The following is a 15447-nucleotide window of genomic DNA, read 5'->3' as shown; positions in this document are numbered from 1 at the left end:
TAAACGTCTCGAAGGATCGCTAATTTCGCTTGACTGAAAAGGTCCCATAATGTTAGATGGCTGACGCCATTTGAAGCAATTACCACACGTGTTAAATTATTTCCCTGGGAAGTATAGTCAGATTTATTCACTGGGCTCGCTTCATTTATCACTGTTATACTTTAAGCAGCTTTTCTGCTGCTGAGCATTTTACATTTGTGTTTTAATAAACCAAATTCATGTTTCTTTACACTTGTTTTTTTTTCTTAATCAGGACAATGTTGAGCATGTGGTCGTTAAAGCCTTTTAAATCAGGTCAAAAGGTAAGAAGCTGAGAGGGTTGAGACGGTTCAGACAGGACGAGAGAGAGAGTGCAAGAAATGAACCAGGAAAGGAATGATAAGAGGGTCAAAGAAGCCACGCAGGAAGGGATAAAGGGCTTGTAACTGATGAAAAACATGAAGGGGGTGAGATGACTAGAGGGGGTTAAGTAAGCCAAAGAGTTGAGAAGATAAGAAACAATAAGAAGAGAATGTTTCCAGGAAGAGAGAGGTAGAGATAGAACAACAAGTGCTGAACAATGTTGCTCATTCTGGAGGGGCTGGGAGTTAAGAGACACACGGGGTGGGAGGGGAGGCAAGAGACTGCGCAGCTTCAGTTTGCTTTATTGCCACCGAGCATGAAGGGAGAAGAAGTAATGGAATTGAAGTGGACAGTTACTGATGAGATGAAAGAGACGTAGGTTGGCGCGCAAGCAGAAAATGTAATAGGCAATTGAGATGCAAGCATGTGTATGCTTTCCCACGGCACGTTCCCTCCTTACTGGTATGAAGAAACCTTTTTATTTTGTTTTTTTAAAGAGTATTTATTCTCATTGCATTTCAAGGCACTATTTTCATCCATGCACATTTGCCTTATGTCAGATCTCTTCTCTTGTACCTTTGATAATAAATAGAATTATTGAGTTTGGAAACAAATTGCACATTAAGGGTCAGGAGAGATTTCCTATCAAAGCAGAATAGTTCTGAAATAAAGAACATTTTGGTGGAACTGTTACGCAGGGTAGGTTTTGCTGAGACGGTTGTTTTTCAGCAACACTCCTTTTCACATTCACACCAGGGAGCTGTCAACGTAGTACGATAGCAAATCTGCCGGCCGCTGTGCAGCTCACTGAGCCAGCTGAAGATTGCTTAATGGTAAGAGTGAAAAATGTGTCAGGGGAGGAGAGCAACGCAAATTTCTCCTTCCCGAAACCTTTGATTTTGTGCAAAGGCGTACGATTATTCTGTTCTGGAATGAAGAACACAATGCAGCTCTTCTATCTCATCAGCAAACTCATTTTGGTGACAAAATATCCATTGTGCTATATATTATGTAAGAAGATTATGCATTAAGCATGACAACTATTATTATCATTATTATTTAGTGTTTACTTGAATCTTGCAATGAAATCGACTCACAGTCTGCTGCTTGTAAGATGAACACAGTCCCAGTCCTTGTTTTGCAGCTGCAGGATCTTTATGAACCTTAAAAAAAGTTAAATTGCCATGTAGAAAGACCTTTTTCTGTCTGTGTTCCAGTTTTAAGGAGGCATCAGAACTTGTTCAAAAGCGTCAAACAGTAAAAGTTGGCAAGACAGAATGTTGTTAATATTTTATTCATGCTCCCAGTTGGCATCCATCCATCGGCAGACTCATCCTCAATTCCTCTTCAATTCAATTCAAGCATTTTCCTTTTGGGTTTGTTTTGAAAGATGCGAACAATTCGTTCAAAATGTCTCGGCATCGGCAGGTTGTTTAAAGTGAATTAAGATTGATGCAGATTGAATCGGTTAAAACACTATCTGTTTTTATTCTTTTGACTATTTCCTGTCAGATCTCTCTAGTGCTTGTTCAGCCCTCTTTGTTTCTTTTGTTCGATATTGACTACTGAAGTTACATTTGTAAGACATTCTGTGGAGTCTTTTTCTACTTTTCATATTGCATTGGTAATATTTTAATAATCTTTCTAAAATTGTGTTTCCCTTCCTCCTGTTAGGACTCTGACGGAGCTCCTTAAGCAACCAGGCGAGGCAGGAGGTGTGGATAGAACCGGGCTTCATCACCCTATAGGGACCAATGGCATTTCAGTCAGGGCACTACGGTCCAATAACGGTCAGTGCTCGACGTGTGTGTGCCCGTGTATCTGTCTGGGTTTACATGCAACAACAAAAGTATTTTTAAACTATTTATTGGAGCCGTTTCGACCACAATCTCACTATTTAATCCTTTCATCTTAGTGAGCTATGAATGATTCATCTATAATGGAGCCATTTATTATTATTATTGTTCCAGCTTTAACTGTTTTATTACTTTTACTGACCTGATTAAGGCTTCAACACGCTTACTGAGACACAGAATCTATAATTTCTTAAATTATCTCTTTATTTTCAGTTTAGCTGATTTTCCTCCAGAGCATTTGGGAAGCTTGGTTGTACAGTGACCTCCCTAATCACACGTCAGACACAGTGGGGATTAATGGAGAGGACAGTATTGAATGACACCCCTTCATGCCCCTTATTTGACATACAGTAATACCTTGACATATTATAATTCGTTCCAGGACCGAGCTCGTAACGCTAATCACTCGTATGTCAAATACATTTTTCACATGTCTCGGAACACTCGTATGTCGAGGTATAACTGTACTCAAAACACGACACGTTGGCACTGAGCTCACAAGACAGTGACGTATCCCACCTGAGAGCATTCATGCCCACATAAACAGATATTTTTACAGACTCATTACAGCCAAAGGTGCATGTGTTTGAATTCTGAAGACTATACCCCCTAAAAGTGACACACACAAAACATTCTCTTCTACTGTCTTTATGTGGAGCACAAAGACATTCATACATGTCATGTGTCATTCATGGGTTAGGAGGGCCGGGGGACAGAAAGGTCATATTTAATTAAGATGTAATTAACCCGTGTTCCAGCTCCAAACCCACAGAGGAGAGGCAGTGGGACCGATCTGTCTCTCTCTCACACATACACTATATATAACCCTGTGCTTCATCTGTGAATTGATATTAGGATTAATGGGTACCATCTATTTCCTGGGGACACATTTGTAACAAGAGCGATGGCATGCTTTGTTGTCTCACAATTTGGCCCTGGTCGTTTGACATCGCAGCAATAATAAAGTCCAGTTACTGTTCAAAGCAGATCTAAAGCCATATGATATCGACAAAGACAATTCACTAATAACTTCTTTATCCAAAATACAAAAATTCAATTAATAAATTATTATAGCATAAAGTTTCCTTATTTCTCATTGTCTATAATTCACCCTCTCTCTTAGGCATTATTTATTCACCCATACAGACAAAAGGCATCTAAGCTAAGGCATTGCCGGCTACTTTCATCTTCCCACAGTTGCAATAAACAAGGTTTTGGCCTGTTTTCACCCCATACTGAGCTTGTTAGGCTGCTTTCTTCTGTCGTCTTCCCTTGCTCTTTCTTTATTCCCTGCCCTCCCAACCCCAACTCATTTCCTGCATAAACATGCATCCACCCAGGCATGTTTAGTGTAGAGAATAGAATAGAAAATGTATAAAATAATAAATTTAAAAAAAGGCATGTATGCAGTACAACATCGCATGACACTACACTATTTTGGCTTTCTTTCTTTTGACTTTCTTATTTTTATTTTTGATGGATTCTATTTCCACCAAACTTACGGGAAGCATGAGGCATATGCCATGAAAGAAATTGATCAGCATTTTTTTTTAATCAATTACACATAAGCTGCCCATAGGCATTTCATTAAATTCGATGGAGGAGAGGGACATGTGCCAAAAATGGGATCAAAGGCTGGTGATTTCTAACCCTGAGGAGTCAGACAGATGTTTAAATGGAACTCATGTCTCGTTGGAAAAAAATGGACCCTATAAGATCCAGCACACATCTGGATCCAAGTTATATTCCAGTCAAAATACTACAATGGTGCTAGCTTTACAAGACACACAGACAAAATTACAGGTACAGTTTTATCTAGGAAATCTTTGTAGCAAGGAAGACGACAGCGAGGGTCAAAAGTACTACAGGCAAGAGTCCCAGACTTTTAAAAAAAAGTAGCTTTTCATTGGCAATGCATCAAATGATGTTTGATCAAATTATCATGTGACTTACTATTGCTTTAAAGTGTTGTCACATGATGCGGAAATTTAACTGCCTTTACTGAGGCTTGTGTTCTCGGATTTGTATCGTTTTTTTAAATATAGCTTCTTTTTGTTTCCTTTCAGACAGCTGTAACTGATGTGTCGATGTGCACGTAATCAACACATATTACAAGAGAGGAAAGAGCAGCAGGAAAGGTGTGAAAGGTGTGAAAGAATGGGAGAAAAAAAAAAAGACGGAATCTACCCAGGATAGAGAGTGTGTGTGTCGTGCTGAATGAGGGTAAAGGTGATGACAGTCTGGGACAATGATGATAAAGCCATCCTGCCCCTGCAGTGTCAGCTGTCAACACGTAATCACCTCTTAATTAAACGTATTTAATCCTTCAGGCCATTTGTACAAAAAGAGGGAGAAGCTGACAGTAAAGCAGAAATTATGTTTGAGTGGAAGAAAGAAGATGGGTCAAAATCCTCAAACGAATGAAACAAGCACACTTTGAGGATCAATTTTTGTGTTTTGTGCTAAAACGTTTGGGAATTTTCCAGGGTGAACATCTTCTCAACTGCTGAATCAATTTTGGTAAACGTTTCTGTGTCTCAATTTTCAGTGGATGTTTAAACTAAAGATAAGACTATTGTGCATTAGTGGTTCACAATTTTGATTACGTTTCTATGCAATGTTTTCTCGACTAATTTATAGAACAATTAAACAAGCTGAAATATATATATATATAATGAAACAATTATCCTGTTAAATGATGATAAAAATACACTGAAAAGGTTCTGGGTACTTCTTATCAATGACATCTGCTAAATCCTCATGTTTATTATCTGACAAAGAAAGACTTATCTGCCTTTCACTGTTTTCCGGTGCTCATTTCAAAAGGCGCAGAAATATTCAATACGATGTAAGGGATGAATTAAGGCACAAAAGTGGCAAGATATTGGACTGGCATATTTGAGAAAATAAAAAAGTAGAAAACAGAGAGAAAAAGGAAAAAGAGGGGGAAAATATTGAAGCAGAGTATAATGACTCAATCAGTGAAAAAGTAAAATAAGGGAGAGGTACAGGTGGGAGGAGATGAAATTACTGAGCCAGGGAAGGGCAGAAACAGTGAGTGAAGAAGGGAAGGAGAGGGGAGGGGAAAATATAAATTAATGAAAGGAATAAGGTAAGTATAATAAAGGAGAATAAAAGGAGGCATTAGATCAAGGCAAGAGTGAATACAGTGTGTGAGAAAGCACTGCAGATGAGTGAGTGGGGGACAGGAAGACAAAAAAAGTGAGAGAATGAAGGAAGGATAGAAAGAGAGAAGATAGAGAGAATAAATAGAAGAGACACCATGCTGCTAGCTGCAAGGGGGGCAGCTGGTCAGCTGTTTAGTGTTCTGGTGTGGAGAGCTGTCCTAAGGACAATCACCCTACTCTAAAAACACACACACACACACACACACACTCCTGTTTCACAAATAGCCAGCAGACAGTATGGGGGTTTAAAGGGGATGACATAAGATGTGTAGTGGTGAGGAATATAGCTGGGATCAAGAATAGTGAAGACAAGCTAGATAGAATAAAAAGGAATGCAACTTGGGAGAAATGGTAATAAGAAAATGTGGCAGGGGAGGAGAACAGATTGCATGGAAGAAGAGCAAGAAGGATAAGAAAGGAAGATGGAACGCTGAGAACGGGGTAGTTTTCCCAGATTACCTGTAAGAGCAGCACAACTCTGCTCTATGTCATCAAATATCAGGCGAAGTCAGAGCCATAGTCGTCATCACTGACAATAGTTAGCACAAAGCATGCTGTTTGGTGTTCTAGGCAAAGAACAGACAAACCAACAGCTGCAAAAACATAATGCATAATGATGAATATTTGGGCTGTCCCACGAATACACATGCACACATGCTTTATTCATCAAACCTCTGAGATAACCTTCAAACTAACAGCCCCCCCACGTCAGTGAAGGGACTTCATTTTCTCTTCTGAGATGTGAAAGGATTTGCATTTGTGGGGCATAATTTGCATGTTACTGGCCTGCAAGAGAAAGAAAAAAGTATAAACACCAGAGTAAGAGGGGGAGGAAGAGAGGCTGAGATGGAAGAAGGGAACTTAAAAAGGAGGTACAGTGGGAAGGGAAAGGCGAGACAAAGAGTGTGTTTGATGCAGGGAGCTGCAGAGAAGAAAAGATGGTGGAGGAGGGAGATGGCATCGGTGTAACATTGAAATCAAAACAAGGAAATGAGTATCATGGGAACCTGCGAGACGAGTGCTGAGTGAAAAAACGTTGTATGGGCAGGCTGCTGGTGTGTGTGTGTGTGTGTGTGATTATGACAGCATCTGTGCAGGGAGAAAGTGTTTGTTTATGCGCCCTTCATTTCTGTAGATCATCACAACTATGCCACATGGGGCTAGTGCCAATTATATTCCCACTGAGAACAACATACCAGCAGAGAGAGATGAAAGTTCTTCATACAAGCATTAACGTATGCACTGATGCATTATCCTACTGAAGGGTAATCCAGTTATGTGCTTCCCATTATGTGTTTGTGACTGGCAGGACCCGAGGTCAACACATCTGTTGACTGCTTTATGGGACTATTTATTCTCATTCGTATCTGGCAGGTTGAGCATCAGCACAAGCTGGTTAAACACAACCCAAATATTTCCCCTGCAGTCCAATCAAGACTTCATTCATCCTTCCATTTGATCCCTTATTATGTCATTTTAAGTTTTCTCCTCGCCTGCTTTTAGGGAAAGTAAGGCGTTAATTCACAATGCCCTCATATTACCAGAAACACAGTAGCACCGAAATATCCCCACTTCAGGTGTAAGTCAGGCTGATAATCCTCTTTCTCAAGCATCACCAGCTCTAGTCTCCCACTTTCTCTTTTCCTGTCTCGGTCTTCTTCCCAGTTCCCTCTCATTAGCTGCCAATCTGCTCTCATCCTTTCTGCACTCTACTCACAGCCTTGCTTCCCTTGAGGTCTCTCTGTCCTTCCTCCCCCCAACTTTCTTTCCTTTCCTTCTTTCAATCATAGCTTGAGTATCTGCAGGTGAAGCTGCCTGATCCCTCATTTTATGACTGAACTGGAAAGTCACCCAGAAATGATCATAGAACAAATAAAAATAGATCTGATGTGATGAGTTCAAGAGTTGAATTGAACTGCGTTGAAAACAAAGTTTTGGGATCTCAGAGAAGAAAGCCCAAAAGCACAATGATTAAAAATGAAGAAAAACAAAGATAAAACAGAAAAAAATTATGATCATGAGTTTGTTGAAAACAAAACCCTAGTTTTCACTTAATACAACATAAAATTAAAGAGAAATTCAAAATCTAAATTAGAAGATGTAAGTAGTATGAAAACTAATGTGTGCTGCAAAATAAAAAACAAAAAACAACGAATTTATTAATCACAGAGATGAATTTAAAAAAAACAATTGAACAGACATGCTGCTCTATTTATTCTGGCTCTGTAATGATCCGCCACCACTGCTGAAAGTCAAGCAACTCACAGTGGAGCATTCAGAATAGGCTTATTAATGAGACGGGGCTGCGGTAGATTACAGCTTTAGGGAGCTGAATGGCCGATCCAGACAAATAGAGAGACACAGTCACACAGACAAAATCTAGAAGGTCAGTTCTTTGGAAATATTCAGCAATCAACAGTATGTGCAATGAGAAACCTTCACATCAGTACACAGGAATATTAACACGACTGAGGGGATGGCAGAAAAAGACTCAAGTGAACTGTGTCAATAACTTCCTATCCCCGATACTCAATGGTTTGATCACCTGTCAGCAATTCTATCATAAACAAGGCCACAATAGTAACGGTGCTGGTGCTATGCATGTGTGAGGCTTGTATGTGAGTAACTTTGCATGCTTTGTCTTTATTGATCCACTGCCATGGGAGGGCTTGCTCTCTCGGTCATATGAAGGACACTAGACCCTGCTCTGCTCACCAAGTACTCATTATACCCCCCCCCCCCCTCCCCCCCCCCACACACACATACATATTTCTGTCAGTTGTGTGTTACAAGAGAGTGTGTGCTAATGTGTCTCTATTGGAAATTCCTAGGGAGAGTGTTTCAGTCATCGCTTACGCCTCAAACTAAAAACGGACACGGATGCCCTTGCCACGAGAAATACTGATGTGGTTATGCCATAAACTGCCAAAGCAGAATAGCAGCAGGATGGTGTAAAGAAATGCTAAAACCAGAATTCTTTAACATGCTAAAATTATAGAATTGTAAGACGAGTACATTTAAGGGCCCTAAAACATTATTTTCATAGAACTCTATCAAGTGGTCAATTGGTTTTTGAGGTCTGGATAGATTAGCAGAAGTTAGTCCAGTAGTTCCCCTCTGACTGGGGCATAATAGCTACGTGTGAGCAGGTGGAAGCATGTAAGACATATTATGGAACTTCATGAAATTATTAGCATGTATGACGTTTTCAAAGTGATGCAAAGAAGATGATTTGCAACTTGGGATTTTTCTGTGCATCTGTATCTGCACTTGTCCTGTATGTGGAAGCAGAGGGTGGCATTTTTATTTGTATGGAGAGATGAGTGACTCGGCAGCTCAGAGAGGGAATGTGCATTTCCACGGATGCTGACAGAGTTTAAATGTGTGTGGTCAAATGTGTCTGCTGGAGACTGATATGAGCTGCTAGAGAGCCTCTGACAGAGGAGCTGTGTGCGGCTATTCATTAAACGGGCATGATCAGCCTTGACTGCTGCAGGCTCACTGACACGAGCACTGTTATAAAGCAACAGGGAGGGGGTCAGACTCCATTTTGGCTCTGTTATTCTGTCATAATGAGGCATAACCCTGCTCATAGCTAAATGTTTTCCTGGTTAATGCATTAGACCAAGGGTGGCATTTGGACTGACTTCCAAAGAGGGCAATGGTGGAGGGAGGAGTGTGTTTGAATGAGAGCATGCAGCAAAGAGTACCAGCAACACAGCACTACAAAACTAGATTGTTCCATAACAATCCAATTTCTTTATTCAATTTTACTCTGACCCAATGTTCACGCATCGCCTTAAAACTGTCAAAAATACATTGTTGCCTATTGAAAACAATTTTCATACAAGATTTAAAGGTAATACAAACCCAAACATTATGAATGAATTAAGTAACAAAAATATTTCAAGCAATTAAACAACACCTTGGGAATGGTTTTGACCCATGGTTGCAGGTTTAGATAAAATATATAAACTGCATGACAGACAGAATTAAAATGATGCTTTAATATCATACATCAGATAATTCAATATCATGATTGGATTGATTTCTGTGATTTTCCACTCTGATCTGCTATTTTCCGTTCAGCCTGTTAATTTTTTACACGGGTTCTGTCATGTTAGGATTAACACGCTGAAACCAGCAGTCAGACCCTGTGCATGTAAAATACTACAATTACAAGGTCAGAGATGATACAGACCACACATGAAACAAAACCATGGTTTGTGCAGCCTTGAAGCATTTTAACATTAACCAAGGTAGATTATTTTCTATGAGAACATCAATGTCTCCAGGTATTCACAGAACACAACTGATGCATGCAGCAACTTCACAGGTGCAACCATAAATTAAAAAGAATGATGCACAGTTGATAAGCATAGCCTCTCGCGTGGAGAGTTTACTCCTGCTGTGAGCTCAAATTGATATAGTAATCAGTAAAGAAACAGTGGCTTAAGGGCCTGGCTCTGCATGTCAGCTCTGTGTGTGTGTGTGTGTGTGTGGAGCTAAGCTAAGCAATGTTGTAACATCTGATTAAAATCAGTCTCCTAGCAGAACAATCATAGTGAGCAACACGGGGGTGCTTTGGCGTGAGAGCACGCACACACACACACACAAGAACCACAATGGGTAAAACACTCACTTAATCACACTCAACCATGCGTGATCCTCAGAGGGGGAGTCAGGCCACGGAGTTTGCAGCGCACCAACCAGCAGGCTGCTTTTAACACACACACACGCACGCACGCACGCACATAATACAGCCTGCGTGACAAAGACCTGTACATGATATCAGGTCAGTCGGACAAAGAAGGAAGCCAACCTGACAAAACTGCAGGAAGAGTAAGTGAATACTGTAATTGTTCGGTTCATTGCCTTAGAACAGACAAACGGCAGGTTGCAACTTCTACACCCAGTCATAATGTTTTATTTATAGCATCAATGGTTTCCATGATGCAGCGTTTACCTGAGGGAGGCACCAATGATGACGCAGGCGAGTCATCCTCGACACGTTGAGAATGATACCGCAAAAGAGACTAAAATGTAAAACTTTGGTTCAACCAAGAAGGATAATGATTGGTCAGGGTCATTGTAATATTATCACAGAGACCGAGCCAGAGTTGGATGGGTAAAGGCATCAGTGTGTTGTGTAATAGGAGCATATTTAATGTGCTGTGAAGCATTCCTGCTCGTATGTGTGGCAGGAAAAGGTGGGAAGCAGCTAAAGAAATCACTAAATGACAGATGACAACGGAGAGAGAAGGCAGAGTGTGGGCTGGAAAAAAAAACAGCGTGACATTACAAAGTGAATAAGATAATCAGACACATGTCCCTTTCACACTGAGATCCAAAAGCACAGCTGGAAAGAAGACGCTAGCTGGTTTTATAGTGAACCAAACAATGCTGACACAACGCATCACCAGTGTGGGATTTTAGATAGCTTGCCGGCCTTCCAGAAACAAAGGAGCCGTGCGTTTAACTACTGCGTCTGCATCTTGTGTGGTTCGCCGCACGCGTGCTCACCCTCCACAGACATCGATTTTGCTGTTAAAGCGCCGCTGCTCTCTGAGAGGGAAGAAAAGAAAGCCATGCTCTCCACGCCTCCATTTGCACATTTTACACATAACAGAGAGCTGATATAATGGCCACCTTGACCAGAGTGTATAAAAGAAGCTTCCCTGGTGCCACTGCACTATTGATCTCATCGTGTTGCTTTGAGCTCATTTCTGGGAGATCAGGCTGAGCGCTGACACAACCATCACTGTGCATTATGGGGATAAATGAAAGCCCACCATGTAGGGGCTGATGGGGGGGAGAACAAGAGGAGGTGGAGCAGAATGAAACAATCTGCTAAACAGGATGTTCAATCACCATTGCACTAGAATAGAGAGACGAGATGCAAGGAGGTTGAGAGGGAAAAGTCGATGGTGAAAAGTGTGAAAAGAATTAGGGCAAAAGGGAAAAGGCAAAGAATAAAGAGCGACTGGAGAAAACGTGAAGTGTGTGGTGACATCTGTGTGCGCCAATATGTCTCATGTGTTTGACAGACGGAGGATGAGGTGAGAAACATAGCGGGACCTGTAGGGGGAGGGCGGATGAAACCTGAACGAATGTGAGAAAAATGACGGGAGACAAAAAGAAAAGACTGCAAGTTAGCTCCAAAACAGATTGATAGGTTTTTGCATTCGGGAAACGATAAAACCTTTTTGTACCACTCTGAACGCCATCTTTGCCCCCCCCCCCTCACCCCCCCTCTTTTGTAGTTACTGACATTTTGTCCTCTGTCTCTATCCCTCCACCAAGTGCGTGAAATGTCACTTGATAGTTTACATGTGCAGAGTGAGAGCATTGGGACGCTGCTGGTGCATCTCCCTGCCTGTTCATATCTCACACCGCTGCGAGAGGTGATGCATGTTAACACGCAACTCGTACGTAAACAACATTTCTCATTACTGATAGCGTTGGATGGATGGAAGGATTTAGATCAAGCACTGTGGACACATGACCTGCAGAGGGCATCTATTGCATTGATTAAGTAACAATTGATCAATTTAAGCATAATAGTATTTTTTACCCGTTGTATTTATGCTTAGCATTGGGATTCGTATAAGGACTAGGATTTTGAAGCTGGGACATATTTGTGTGAACAAAAACCTTCACAATATCCTATAATGTGCTGACACGAATCCTTTGCATGACATTAATGCAGCCATGTGGCCCCACTGCGTGTGTGCTATAACATACCCTTAGGCGGCCCACTTCAGCCAGCCCATCTCAACAATAACAGGCTGAATCATGTAACAAATGTCAAAGTCCTGACCTTGGCATATGAAGTCACAATTTATCCTTGCCATTATATTTTGGAAGATGTGCATTAAGCGGAATTGTTTCAAGCCCCCCCCAAAAAAACAAGAAAAAAGTAAAGTTAGAACAATTTCATCAGGTTGTTTGTGCCGGGCAGCTCTCTCAGGGGCGTCGGACACATTATGAATGAAAATTAGATAATTGCCAGTAAATTTGAAACAGACTATAATTCAATGGGTGTCATGTAATTCCAGATTTCCATCTTCTAATCAGTCAATACAGTTGTATGTAATCCATCGATTTCTGGATCCCAAACCCCAAGGCAACAGCAAAACGTCAGCGTGGGCAGAGCAAGCGTGACTGAAAACAGGGCCGTCAAATCAAGAATGGAATCATAAATTCAAAAGTATCCTGTGGATTTTAAGAACGGTGGAGTCATTCATAAAAAAAGAGAGAATCATCTCACCAGTGTGGATTATTTTTGTCTGGTGGCCTACATTTCACACTACCTAAAGGATGACAGAGGAGAGGAGGGTAATTATTCAGAGGTAGCAAGACCTTTATGTCCTCACATTCACTCCTTCTCTCTCTGCTCTCTTCGTCCCCCCTCTCTTTCTTTTTGGGAGAAAGGCACATGATCCAGCTGCCACACTATGACAGAATGCAGAAATGGCTGCCTTGGGAGAGGAAAATGTGGGATATAGCCTGAGTGGGGGGATGATGAAGAATAGGGATTAGGGTGAGAAATTGATAGGCAACAATATGAAGGTCATTAAATAGCTAGGAATTTTCATAAAAAGATGAAAAAGAGTACATAAAAGAATGTTTGAGGTGTTAAAACTCATGCGTTGGGTGATTTTAACCTTCCAAGGTGATGAGAGGTTAAGTAAAGCACGAGCTGATGATTCACTATAAAAGGAGGGCAGATTGTTTCCCTGGGACCCAAGATGGCTGCTGGTTGCAGAGATATGGTTTTCTATTCCTTTGTCTTCCTCATGTCATCCATTTCTCTGTCAAAGCCATCCGCTGTTTGTCACATCTTTCTCACTTTATCTCTCTAACAATCACACCTCTGTATCCCCATCTGCCTCACTTCCATTTGGTCTGTCTCTCTCTTCTTCGTCAACCATCCTCTCCTTCCATTGCTGCTCCCCTTCTTTGGGCTATTGGTATTCAGACAATTATCAGTCTCTGCAGGAGATGCTTACACACCTCTCCCCCCTCTCAGGTGGCCTTTGCAAGACTGACCCAATGCACTGTGTTAATCGGGTATCAGTCAGAACATACCAAGATAGAGGCCAAAAGGGGGAGGCGCGGGGCAGTAGGGATGGGGACTGTTGGAATGGAAGGTGGCTTGGAGGGCAAATAAAGGCACGCATGTGTTCATACACACAGTCAACCTGAGAGTGCATCAATCACTGTTAGACATGCCGGTTGGGCACACTAGCGAGAGATTGATGCTTTGGGAAACATGGAGAAGTCCTGGCTCCTGCATGGATGCAAGAAAGGAGGAGCCGAGTGTGTGTGTTTGCAACAGGAGGGCTCAGTGTGCAATTAAGTCCAAGTTGTGTGCTCGAATGCAGCTCTCATGGGACATCCACTTGACGAAAGAAGGAAGCGCTTCTGCGTGCTGCTTTTAAAGGATGTGGCAGAGAAGAACAATCCAACACATGAGAAGGAGCTCATCCGAGCGCAAAGCCATTCTCACAACAGGATCTGTTTGCCCTCCTTTATTCAGATTCTGAATGAAGCCATCGAGCCTGTTCCATGGCTGTAGCCACTGCCTGGAGAATATGGATGAGATCCTTGCCACACATACATCAGCCGGAACCTCACAAACAATAGGAAGCAGACAACCCTGCAGAAAGAGATATGTGTACAAAGAGTCTGGTCACATCCCACATGTACACGCAAGGGAATTTCAATGATGAAGTATGTGCCAGTGCGGTGAGAGGGAGAGGCAAGGCTATCGCCTCGGTAATCACATTACAGGCCTGCCTCAATTAGTCAGGGACCAGCAGCGCAGTCCAGCACTGAGGAGACGCAGGGAAAACAAGCTCACACAGAAATGTACATGTGTGCTCAGAACAACAAATTAGGACTTTCTTGGCCTATAAAAAAGACAGGAATGTAGCTGCCCTTTTTACAGGGTTACACTTAATGATGCAAGTAAAAGATATTTCTTCTGCCAAGGAAGAAATGTTTTTGTTGGTGTTGATTGGTTTGTCTTATCAGTAAGTAGGAATGGATGCAGCCTTGGGGCCTTTTGGACTTTAAAAAAAATTGTTAATAAGATGAGCTATTTAATAAATGACCATTACACTGGGTGGAAGGATTGGTATGTACCATAAACCTGAAAAACCTGAAAAACAAAGAATAAAAAGTTCATCTGTGATTTATTTTGTGAGGCAGGGCAGCACTATGACATCCATAAATAAAATTACACTCTTCTCACTTTCACATCACACTAAAGCCTCGTAGAGAACTGTTGAAGTCAACTATAATTTCTCCCACCTTCTCTGTTTCTTTCTTTCTTCTTTCTTCTTTCTTACTGGTCCTAATTATTTCCTGGTCATTTCATCCTCACCTTGAGCACCTGAATCTCTATCTTTTCTCTTATTAATCCTTCATTGCTGTCCTCTGGCTGCATCAAAGGTAACAGTCAGTAATATTTCAAAGAGAAACTAATATGCATATCTGGTGCCCTTTATTCCAGTCTGGATGAATTCATAAATAATTCAGTCAAAGTTGGATTCTCTTCTTTCAGACAACCTGGCAATCATTGGAAGGTGAGCACGTGTGTGTCCATATGTCACATTAGGAGTGTGTGTTCTCACTGACCTTCACAGTGCACTTCTGCTTTTTAACCCACTTTTATAAGGATTATCTGCATGGTGGTTCATAGAGCATCCAGACTATTTCCTGCTTATTTCCTAACCACGCATCCCTTCTAATCAAATATTTATAATTTAAAATTTTTAAAGAATGACCCCAAAAAAGGAGGAAGCATATTGTAAGATTTACTTATCAGTAAGCCTTTTTATGGACACGTTAGAAATTCACTTTCAATATGCACGAATTAATGTTCCGCTGACCTCAGCCTGGCTATCTGACACTTCAATCCATGCCTGCTGGCTCTCTGAGCGCTGAATCTTGCTGAAACTCCTTGGAAATATGTTCCTTCTCAGATTCAGAGCCGACCTGAACATGGTCTACCTTCTCTCAATAATCCATATACATGAGACTGCATGGTTTTA

The 15447-nt window shown here is 41.4% G+C and overlaps 1 protein-coding gene across 1 annotated transcript in view; it reads left to right on the top strand.

Annotated features, from left to right (window-relative positions):
• The window catches only part of LOC137913784 (protein shisa-8-like), a 44368-nt gene that overhangs the window by 18423 nt on the left and 10498 nt on the right, over positions 1-15447 (top strand). The window contains exon 2 of the mRNA XM_068757419.1: positions 2017-2132. Coding sequence (XP_068613520.1) covers positions 2017-2132 — 116 coding nt within the window. The remainder of the gene's footprint in view (positions 1-2016; positions 2133-15447) is intronic.

Source organism: Brachionichthys hirsutus, unplaced genomic scaffold, assembly GCF_040956055.1.
Source record: "Brachionichthys hirsutus isolate HB-005 unplaced genomic scaffold, CSIRO-AGI_Bhir_v1 contig_853, whole genome shotgun sequence".
Taxonomy (NCBI): Eukaryota; Metazoa; Chordata; class Actinopteri; order Lophiiformes; family Brachionichthyidae; genus Brachionichthys; species Brachionichthys hirsutus.
Note: the sequence above shows the minus strand (reverse complement) of the source record. Positions and strands in the feature narration are given on the sequence as shown.